At 44.0% G+C, this 12163-nt stretch overlaps 1 protein-coding gene across 1 annotated transcript in view; it reads right to left on the bottom strand.

The window, feature by feature from the left end:
• Nucleotides 1–12163, bottom strand: part of LOC310854731 (MAM domain-containing glycosylphosphatidylinositol anchor protein 1-like) — a gene marked incomplete at both ends in the record, with an annotated part of 191228 nt that overhangs the window by 72945 nt on the left and 106120 nt on the right. The window contains 2 exons of the mRNA XM_083759404.1: nucleotides 1397–1529; nucleotides 3790–3983. Of these exons, the coding sequence (XP_083615530.1) occupies nucleotides 1397–1529; nucleotides 3790–3983 (327 nt within the window). The remainder of the gene's footprint in view (nucleotides 1–1396; nucleotides 1530–3789; nucleotides 3984–12163) is intronic.

Genomic DNA, 12163 nt, shown 5'->3' with positions numbered 1-12163 from the left:
GTTGCTTGATGCGTGCGTTGATTGATGCGTTACGCATGCCCGCGTTGCGCGTTGCGCGTTGCGCGTTCCCATTGAAAATGAATGGGGAGATAATTAACACGTTCACACGGAGCAGTGCAGCGCAGCGCAAATCTAACGCGGTCAAGCGACGCGTCTTGTGTTAAGCCTGGCACTAACGGAGCGCCATAGTGTGTGTGTGTGTGTGTGTGTGTGTGTGTGTGTGTGTGTGTGTGTGTGTGCGTGCGTGCGTGCGTGCGTGCGTGCGTGTGCGTGTGTGTGCGTGCGTGTGCACGTGCGTGCGTGCGTGTGTGCGTGTGCTTGCGTGTGGAAGAGAGAGTATCACTGTGAGGGTCACAGGATGCTGTGTGTGCGACTGATTGACAGCAGGATATTGCTGTCACACCCACATCAGTCAGGTATATACAGCCCATCCACAGTGAGGGTTTAGCTTCACAATACTGACAGGATATTTCATTAGTGCCTGCATGGAACTCAGAAAACACAGCTAATCATCGGATAGGTGTGCCATGAGACACTGTCAGGGTAGAGTATGGCCGGTAATAGAACACCCCAGGCAAACTGTGAGGTTCCCTGTTCGATCCCGGGCTCCCCCAGAGTTAGTGTCGAAGTGTCCTTGAGCAAGACTCTGAACCTCTAATTGCTCCAGATGTGCAGGTTGGTGCCTGGCATGGTTTCCGCCTCCATCGGTGTGTGTGTGTGGGTGAATGTAATGTATGTAAAATGTTTCTAGTAGCCTACACGTGTATGCAATATTGAAGCAATAATTTGGTTTGTATGGTGTGGTCCTATGAGTCCATGTGGGCTGGGCACCTTGGGTGCATGACACAATAATAAAGAAGGGCTTTTGATAAAAGCGCTAGATAAATGCACCATATACCATTTTCCATCCGCAAACTACAGTTCATTAGACTCTTCAGCTCAAATTGACCATTAAAACACCTCAAACGCCCGGGGAATTTAGGGCCATTAAATCAGAGTGCCCAGCGATTTGCAGCAGTGGAGCACATTTCAAGATGCACCAGGCGCCATCTTGGATGTAGCTGAAATAGCTAGATGTAGCCAAAACACCCAGAGGCGATCGACAACAATGGGAGGTGCGATGCGTAAGGCATGCACGCACACACGCACACACACACACGCGCGCACGCGCACGCATGCATGCACGCCGAGGGCATTGTGTGCATGTTCAAATCCCAAACTAGGATTATGATCTAAAAATCAATCAATTATCTTGTACCGGCACAGTGAATCAGTGGTTGCCCAGTGATACAGTCTGGCGAGCCTAAATCAGTCGCAATGACGACATGTCAGACATGACCCACTTGGATTAATCCAATCAAATCAAATCAGCAATTGACATGCGTGCGTGTCTTACCGGTGGCGTTGGTGAGGCGGAAGGTGACAGCCTTGTCCTGGATGTCACACACGTTTCTAACGGACACCTGGCAGGTGTAATCAGCAAAGTCCCTGGACCTCAGGTTCTTCAACTTCAACACTTTAGTCTCACCCTAGACAACACACACACACACACACACGCACGCACACACACACACACACACACACACACACACACACACACACACACACACACACACACACACACACATGCAAGCACACACACACACACACACACACACACACACACTAGGGCTTTCACTTCTATAGATTTTTACTGGAAGTCGACTAGTTGTTCAACTAGGCCTACCTATTTTTTATTTTTATTTAACCTTTATTTAACCAGTAAAATCACATTGAGACTGCGTCTCTTTTACAAGTGGGAACTGGCCAAGAGGCAGAAATAAAAATTACACTTCAATACCACATCGTCAATGTTACATTTTGAACCAGCAAATACAACATCCATAATACACCTTAAAGTATAATGCATAAAAACAAGTCACCTGTCCTACTTTGTAGTAGCAGGGCAAAATTCACCATATACACAATCTACACGATCTGAACCGATATAATAAATATATGGGCAATATATGGCTAGTACATATCCACACAGGTGCAGGTGTTGGACTGTACATCAAAGATGATCCTTTTGAAACTTCTCAAGGGAACTTTCAAAGCCAATTTTAGTCTGGACTGTAGATCATTCCACGACCAAGATGGCCAGCGTACAACGTGCAGTGATGTGTTCTGAAAGGTGAATTTGTTATGAATCTCAATGCAGCATGGTACAAGGGATCCAATTTGGTCAAGGTTGAGGAGCAGGCAAACCTATAAATGGTATCACCATAATCCAATTGGGACAGAAAGAGACCAATGACCAGTTTTTTTTACGAGCTGAACAAGCAAAACAAGCCTTCAATCTGTAGAAGAAACCCAGAGTGAATTTAAGCTTTTTGCACAAGGAATCAATATGAAATTTGAAGTTAAGGTGTTTATCCAACCAAAAGCCAAGGTATTTGTAGCGTTCCACCCACTCGATGGGAGTTCCATCGAGAGTGGAGATGCTCATTGGAGCTGAAATAGCTTGTGGAATCAACAACATAGCTTTAGTTTTAGCAATAATTTGCTCTTTATTAATTCGTGCTGCAGGGAGACGAAATCAATGGACAAATTTGCAACAGCCACCTCAAGAGTCGGCGCACAGGTGTACAGAACCGTATCATCTGCATACATGTGGTACCTAGAGTGCTTTGATTGACTACAGATGCTATTCACATACAGAAGAAAGAGTAGGGGACCTAATATCGAACCCTGTGGGACACCTTTTTCCAAAGTTGCAGGATAAGACACAATGTCGCCTATTTTGACACACTGTGTCCGACCCAGCAAGTAACATTTAAACCAGCTTATCGGATTTTGACCCATGCCTAAATTAGACAGAGTATCAAGCAAAATAGGGTGGTCCACGGTGTCAAAAGCCTTGCATAAATCAATAAACAGGGCAGCACAGGCATAGGACTTGTCCCAGGCAGCCTTGATGTCATCCAATACAACAAGGCCTGCTGTGACCGTGCTATGCTTGGATCTGAAGCCTGACTGCATGGGGTTTAAGATCATATGCAAATCAAGAGAGTGATTTACCTTTGTTGATACTTGGGCTTCAAGAATCTTTGCTAAGGCAGAGAGATTTGAAATTGGCCTAGAGTTGTTTACATCAAGAGGGTCACCCGCCTTTAAGAGAGGAGAAATGTAAGCTTGTTTCCACTAAACAGGTAAGTTTTGAGAAATTAGTGAAAGATTGAAAATGTCAGTTATGGGTTTAGCAATAACTGCTGCGGCTAATCGCAGAACATAAGGATCAAGGCCATCCGGACCCGAGGACTTTTTTGGGTCCAATGAAGATAGGGCAAGGAAAACATCCAAGACCACTATAGGGGAAAAATCTAAATATACATCAGAAGCCACTGATGCCGTCTCCTGTGCACCTTGGTGAGAGGAGGGGGCATTTTGTGTGTCAAATATGTGCCCAGCTCTTTTGAAATTATCATTAAAAGCGTTTGACATTAACTTTTTGTCATTTTAATAACAGTTGCACATTTAAAAACTGTGTTCATTGGTGAGTAGGCCTATAACTATAATCTAGCTGATCCTGAGGCCTTCCTTTATTTACTGGACCATTAAGGCAGGAAGTACAGGTAAAGGATTTCCATGCCGTATTGTGAGCTCAGTAGATTAGCAACTTTTCGTGACACTGTAGTTAGTGTAGCATGACAAAAAGGGGAAAAAAGTTTGAATGAGGAGATACAAGATTTCTGACGATCCTGTAGTAGAATGTGTTATGTGTGCCATAGCCTATGTGTTATCCTGTACCTGTGTGTAGAGCGGTTCATAGATGTCAACGCCGTTGTCCTTGCTCTGCTCGATGGGCGTGTTTCCACGTTTCCAGACGAAGCGCGCGGGCGGGTTGGAGTTGACGGTGCAGCGCAGGAACACCGTCTTCTCCTGGTAACTCCCACGGACGTCGCTGATGGTCTGGTGTACCGTCAGGACTGGTTTGTCCAGGTCTGTTACACACGCACGCACGCACAAGTCAAAAACGAATTAAAATTTAAAACCAATAAAACATTTCCGTTGGTTGTATGTTCTCGCTGTATGTAGCCTACATACACACATTCACACACACACACACACGCACGCACGCACGCACGCACGCAGGGGCGCAATAACCTAGGGGACGGAGGGGACGAATCCCCTGCCAGCGTCACATTGGTCCCCCCCAAATGAGTTAGGGGGTTCCCCCTGGCTGGGGGGGGGGTCCCCCCCCCCCCTGTATCCCCCCCTGGCTCCAAAGTTATCTTAGGAGTAATACTTTTGAAATCCTGCGTTCATAAACGCGATATATTTTGAAGCATATATTTGATCCACCCCTGTGTAAATCCCAAAATGGTTTGTCCCTTTCGGAAGTTTGGGAGTTGTTACACCGCCATCAGTGACCCAATGTGCTTTGCACTCTGTAATGATTCTAATAATACAGGAACAGGATTCAATAGGTCACCACTTTTGGTGTCACGCACCACTTTTGGTAAGACGTGTATTGACTATATCAGTAGATGTGATGAATGGATATTATAAGCTTTATCCTTTTCGTGTCAAGGACCCCCGAATGGACACGTATTAGCCCGCGGACCCCCCCCCCCCCCCCCCCCCCAATTTGAAGAGAAGAGAAGGACTTACAGCTCTAGCAGTGATTCTCAACCCGTTTAATTTCAAGGACCCCCAGTTTGACATGCTTAATTTGCCATTAGGCTACGGATAGCCTCGATACCCATGCAGGCTTTAATTTCGTCTGCGCGAAAAATGACGGACGGGCCCTATTTTAATGCCATTTCTAGCTGTGGGACTCCAATTGATAATGTAAAATCAATGTTAATTTAAAAAACTGAGAGCGTCCACATGACAATGATGACATGCCACAACAAGGGTCCATTTGGTTCCAAACTATCATGTAGCTGTACCCCCTGGAACTCGCTCAAGGACCTCTGGGGGTCCCCGGACCCCACTTTGGGAATTATATTATTATATTACACCATTTTGGGATTTATGGGGAAAGGAGGAGATTGACGCCGCTATAATGAAAGAACAACTGTCAACACCAGGTAAGCTGCAGCCAGGTTTTCTTTCCTCTCGAGTTGCATGGGTTCTCTCCTCTCCTGAAAACTTCCCAGGTGTTGTACATTTTATATAGGATAGGCTAACTTCCAGATCAGATGGTCAGTGAGTTTTGACCTGTTCGAGGCACTGCTGATAATGTGGTTAAACTTCCCCCCCCCCCCTAGCGTTCGGTCAGTGTTGCGCCTCTGCACGCACGCACGCACACACACACATCTGCACTCATAATCATATCACAGTATCTGCGGCCTCAGCACTTTGGCTGTGAGGTTTCAGCTCAAGGTCTCAGTATTCTATTTGATTGGCGTCTAGACGTTTGACTGGCATACAAACACACAGTAGCAAGTTTAAAGGCGCAGTGAAACGGAAATGGTGAACAACATGAAAATGGTGTTTCAACATGAAACACCGGTCTGAAGTTTCTGAACCAATCAGAGCGTCGCATCCCTTCAGGCGATGGGACGGTAGCTAGGGACGGTAGCTATGCTAGGCGCAACAGCGTGGTGTTGTTTGTTTATAAATCATATGGTCGGCCAGCACAACCAGTTTACTGTTATGTGGCTTATTTCTTCCATATAATGTTTTCAGATACATATTCTAGCGTGATGATTAAGTTGAAAGCGAGTAATACACTGTCTGGATGTTATCTGGAATGGAAATAAAAACGGAGTATTCTGTAATCAGTAGCAGCTGTGATGGACGGACGCGCAAATATGGGGAATTAAACGGGTGAGCTTCATTGTTATTGGCTTTTATCGATGTATCTCTACACGTCATCACGCAGCACGTTTTCGTTTTAATAAATAAATAATGCAATCGTTTTTATTAACCTTTGATATAAAAACACACAGAAATGAGAATTTTCACATTTTTTTGGCATCCATTGTTAGGTATGCCCATATAATGACCACGGATATGGTCTAAAAGTATGAAAAACTTCTTTTTCATTTCACTGCACCTTTAACCTGCTGCCCATTTCACCAGCACAGGTGGCACAATACATTCTCTGGCTGTCGTTTGAGACCAAGGGCTTCATCTTGCGCCACCCTCATCCCTTATCCCTAAACTTATTTGAGATTTATTTACTATTTTGAAAATCATTTTTACATAGTTCAACTAGCCGATCTACATCTACACGTTGTGAGCTTGTAGATCAGCTATTTTAACTATTTTAAAAGGGTTTTTTTTTCATAGTAAAAAAGGGCAAATAAGTTTAGGGATAAGGGTTAAGGGGTGGCGCAAGATATAGCCCTAAATCTGCATTGTTTTGAAAAAGATTGTGTCAGGATCTAACGGCGAGTCTGCAGGGAAAATAAATTGGCTCCCTGTAAAAAAGAAAAGAAAAAAATATTAAGTGAAAGTTATGCATTTACTTTTCACATTTTATGCAAGGCTGCTCCCAGTCTGCTAGAATACTGTCATAAGTGCTTAGCCTACAAAATCTGATTAAAGAAAACTAAGGGATCAGAGTTCGGCCAGGGTTGAGGTTGTTTATGAACTTGAAGCAGTACCACTTGTCAACCAGTAGGTGTCCTACCCAACACCAGAGTCAATTTTTCAGTATGAGTTATATCAGACCATCTCCAATCACTGCAGCTGCTATAGATAGCCTACTGTATGGACATACTCTGGTATGTGCTTAAACACAATGTAGCATGTAGCATGAAAGGACTATATGTTTAAAATTATGTTACGCAATCTCAGAACCCTTCATAGTGGTTTATTATTTATTTGTTCAGACTATTTATCCTCTGGGTCCTTACAGACACAGACTGTAAACACAGGTTACAGACACTTTGTGTTTTGCTGCAATAAACATTTACCTTCTCAACAAAACGTTCTCTCGTACTACCGGTAATCCTTTTGTAAGCTTATGAACTCCAGTTAAATTATACTATAACAAAAAGGAAGTGGTCTGCAGAGAGCATATCTCTGCCTATGGCCTATGTTCACACTTAAATGTATTGCATTTGTTCCAGCAGCACGATAACAGACAAATTAAGAAAAGATTAAAGTCAATGAAATCCATAACTCCAAATTGTAAATATTGGTAGTTCCACAGCTACACTAAATTATACTAGAGAAGACAGGATAGAGGGCAATAAATAGCATCGTCGTCATTCATAACATTATTCAACTCAGTTCAGTCTAAAAGGTTGAAATGCATTCAACTCCTTTTAGCTCACTGAACACTCTTTCCGAAGACAAAAAGCTTGAAAACAAAAGGCTCAGCATGAAAGCAGACATCATAATGTATAGTTTGACTGTCTGTCTCCCACCGTGGCATGATGGGTAGGCCTATATACACTGTGCTGGCAGCCTAACCCCCCATAGCAGGCTTTTAAACCTGGGTTCTGTGCGCAGTGAGATAAGATCACACGGACATCTAGAAAAGTTGACAGGTAGGCCTACTGAACAAAATAATATACATACAGAAAGAACGATGTCCGCACACCGCTCTTAAATGGACACTTCACTTCACTTCCTTTTTGCAAAAAAATGTATGTTAATGACGTTTAGAAGCTTTAGAACACTTTCCTGGGGGTATTTATGTGTGTAATATGTGGTTTTAGATATTTTAGATTGTAGCAGTGAGCCTGTTGTCTCTGATGTCATGGACACTGGGCTCACTTCCTTCCTGGACTACATGTTGTCTCAGTAAGACAGCTCTCCCCCTATCCACAAGGAGGAGCAGTGCACCAAATAATTATGGGAATTGTAGTCCAGGAAGGTAGTGAGACCAGTGTCCATGACATCAGAGACAACAGGCTCACTGCTACAATCTAAAATAACTAAAACCACATATTACACACATAAATACCCCCAGGAAAGTGATCTAAAGCTTCTAAACGTCATTAACATATATGTTTTTGCAAAAAGGGTGAAGTGTCCCTTTAAATGCTCCCAGTATAGATTCAACGTTTCGACCCTATCAGGTCTTCATCAGGAGTCTGTGTGCAGTGTGTGCACACACGGGTAAGCAGTATGTGGTATACAGTAGGCCTACAGTTAGCAAATACAACATTGCTCATCCTGGATGACATCTTTTTCAAGAAGTCTTTTTTATTCTAAACCAGATGCTTCCAGCTGAAAAAAATACAAACTTTTAATTTAAAATTGAACTGCTAACTGCTTTAATTTTTTACCGCTCGCAAAAGTGGTGTAAAGGAAGCAATTCATATTTTACCTATAATATTTAACCAGGCAATACAATAAAGAACAGATTCGTAATTATTCATGGTGACATGATGTTTAAAACAATCTATTCATGCTTAGTTGCAGATATATTTTCATAAGCCAGCCTCTCCCCAGGAGAGCATTATTATACTCCCTTCAATTTGGACAGTTTAAGTGAGCAGAGACAAATGAAACTTTAATGACGGTTTTGATTTCCCCAAAGTGCTGCTTTGTGCACTGGATCAATTCCACAGCGAGGCCATTGTCTACTTTAACCCATTCTGACCAGAGATCAGATTCATACGAGGTTTCCGCCGGACACACACTGGTCCTGATGAACCCATTCTGACCTGAGATCAGATTCTAAAAAATGACAGTCGTTCTTCGATTTAAAAAAAAAAATTCAAGCTCGTATCGCGCCACTCGGTGGCGCGATATGAGCTTGTAGATCTGCTATTTTTCAATAGATAAAGCATAACATGATGCCAACACCAAAATGGGTGCCCGCCCAGAATGGGTTAAACTTCTTGTGCTTTCAGAGTTTCTCAAATCACCGTCCTCTCAGAAAACTAGTCCTGACATGAAATAATTTTGTTGCTCTTTTAAGAATCCAATGCACAACAATGGTAAAGCACTGCCTTGTAATGGCCGAGTGAAAATAAGGTTGCAGTACAGAGATCTAGGGTGACCAGGTGTGGTCAATAATTGGCTAATTTGGGCCCTGCCCAGAGCCTCTAGAGCGGTGCCTGCACTGGCCTACTTGGAACGATGCAAGTTGGAAATTAATGCCCCCACCCAGTTATTATGTCTATGTCCCTTTTATGCCCATATATGGAGTTCTTTGTCAGGCAAAGAGTCTGCAGATGTCAGAACAGGCCAGCTCCGTAAGTACACACAGAGACGTGGTGCATTTATAGTATACGTATATAGGATAAAATAATAATACTAAAGAGGAGAAGAATTATACTAAAATCTGATATATATTTTTTTTTCTATGAATCTGTGACTTGACACCCATACTGTTCAAGATTTTGAAAAGAAAAGAAGGAGAAGAAGAAGGAGACTTTCAGCTAATTAGTATGTCCCTCTGTATGAGTTTATCTTATACCTTGGCACACAAAGTTGTGTCGAAGCAATGCCACACATTAAAGGCCTATCTATCTTAAATGACTGTGAGGAGAACCATAGAATACTTCACAAACTACCAGAGTGGATCGTGCGTGGGTGGAGCAGGGTAGTGGCGAAGGAACTGGACAACTCTGGGGATTACCCAAACTTCCCATGTTTTGCTAAATACATCCAGACAGAAGCCAACATAGTTTGCAACCCTATTGCCTCTCCTCTTTTACTACACCACAGGTCTACAGACGATAAAACATTAAGAAAAGCCAGGGCATTCCACACCAGTACTCAGAACAATGACCCCAAACCTTCATTCACCTGCCCCATCTGCTCCCAGAAAGCACACGGTATCGCTACCTGCCCCATATTCGCAAATAAACCGATCGAAGACAAGAAGGCATATATTTTTGAAAATCACCTCTGCTTCGGGTGCCTAAGGACAGGACACGGTAGTAAACAATGCCAGAGGAGACATACCTGTAGAGTATGTAACCAACAACATCCTACCTGCCTGCATGTCGACCGAGAGAACAGACCGGGGGGAGAAACATCAAATGAGTCCACTTCCCCAGATGACAATACCGATCAGGAAATTCATACTGCCATGGCGCACACAATATTCCAACGAGCTTCTGCCACCTCCAGCATTGTACCTGTCTTCCTGTCCTCTGCAGAAGAACCCCAGAGAGTGGTCCTAACGTACGCCCTACTCGATACTCAGAGTGACTCTACATTCGTTTTAGAAGATCTCCTTGAAGAACTGAAAGTAGATTCCCAGCCTGTGCAGCTAAAACTTAGCACCATGACGGCCATTAACGTTGTTACGGCAAGCAAGAACATCAGAGGACTGCAAGTCAGAGGTATGCAGTCTGACAAGCAAATCCAACTACCCAATGCCTACACCCGCAACTTGATTCCGGTAAACTTATATTCCAACCAAGAATACTGCTCTGCAATGGCCTCATCTCAGACAGCTGGAAAACAAGATGCCCCTCTTGCAAAGCTGTAAGGTTGGACTGCTGATTGGTAACGACTGCCCAGTAGCATTGGCACCCCTCGAGGTCATCACTGGAGACGATGGTGACCCCTTTGCTCAAAGAACTATATTGGGGTGGAGTATAGTAGGTTCAAATCCACATCTTGATCAGCAGAGGAACCAGAAGTGTCCGGAGTTAAAGTCTCAAGCAAACCATGTAGCGGTTGAGAGACATGACCGCAGCCTGGGGACAGATACCATCATTAACCCGCAAGGACGCATCTCGGAGCTGAAAGAGGAGGTGAAGGATGTGAAGACCTCTCTCTCCAAGGCCCAGGCAGAGAATAAGAAACTACAAAGGAAACTCGATGACGTTGACCGAGAGAAGACCAACCAGGAGATTGACCTGATGTACAAGCTGAAGACCCTCCAGCAGAGTCTGGAACAGGAGGAGGCAGAACACCGGGCCACCAAAGTCAAGTTGGCCGATAAGAAGATTCGTCAGTCCATTGTGGAAGCTGAGGTGGAGCGCAGCCTTCAGGAGGAGCACAACTCCAAGCTACAGGTGAAAAGCGATCTGTTGCAGCTACAGAAAGACCACACCATGCTGAACGGTGACTACAAGCAGTCCCAGAAAGAGCTGGATAAAGCTAAAGGTAAACAAGTTCATGCTCTCTGAGGAAGTGACAAACCTGAACTTACTGCTGGAGCAGGAGATTCAAAGGCGAAGTCTGAGTCAGAACGACCTGAAGACGCAGATTCAGGAGGTGTCAGTTCTGCGTTCTTCTGAGAAACGGCTGAAAGAAACACTTTACCACCTACAATTTACAATTTACAATTTAGGCATTTAGCAGACGCTCTTAATCCAGAGCGACTTACATTTAAGCAAGAACAAAAGCATGGGAATACATCACATAAAAGCATTTATCATGAAACATGCGTAAGCTAAGAAGGTAACAGTGGAATATCTATATGATGAAACTATACATACACTATACATAATAAACTATACATATTCACTACTATGCTATACATATGTACTATGGCGTGCTATGACTATATACAATACAATTATAGTGCTGTCTACATAACATGCTATAAGTCTGTGTCAAATGCTATCTAATCCAACAGAAATGCTATCTAAGGGGTTAGGGTAAGTGCTATGGGCCATGATAGAGTCTGAAAAGGTGGGTTTTCAGGCTACGGCGGAAGATTGGGAGTGATGCTGCAGTTCTGACTGCAATGGGAAGTGCATTCCACAGTTTTGGAGCCAGAAGGGAGAAGAGTTTGGGACGTGTGGAGCGTTGTCCCGGCGTTTTTAGTGAGGGGACTTCCAGTTTCCCTGCGTTGGCTGATCTGAGTGCGCGGGAGGGTTTGTAGGGTTCAATCATACTTGTAAGATATGGGGGAGCCATACCTTTGGTTGCTTTGAATGCCAGCATCAGAGTTTTGTATTCTGTGCGGGCAGCGACCGGGAGCCAGTGGAGGGAGCGGAGCAGGGTGGAGACATGTGAGAATTTTGGCTGGTTGAAGACCAAGCGAGCTGCTGCATTTTGGATCAGCTGGAGAGGCTTAAGTGCACATGCAGGTAGGCCAGTAAGGAGGGAGTTACAATAGTCGAGTTTTGACAAGACTGTTGTCTGGATTAGGAGCTGGGCTGATTCCTGGGTGAGGAACGGTCTAATTCGTCGTATGTTATAGAGTGTGAACCTACATGATCGAGTGACAGCTGTGATGTGAGCTTTGAACGAGAGCTGACTGTCCAGGACAACACCAAGATTCCTGGCTGTTGGGACAGAC

This window comes from Protomyctophum parallelum (genome assembly GCF_964188405.1).
Source record: "Protomyctophum parallelum genome assembly, chromosome: 2".
In the NCBI taxonomy this organism is placed as follows: domain Eukaryota; kingdom Metazoa; phylum Chordata; class Actinopteri; order Myctophiformes; family Myctophidae; genus Protomyctophum; species Protomyctophum parallelum.
Note: the sequence above shows the minus strand (reverse complement) of the source record. Positions and strands in the feature narration are given on the sequence as shown.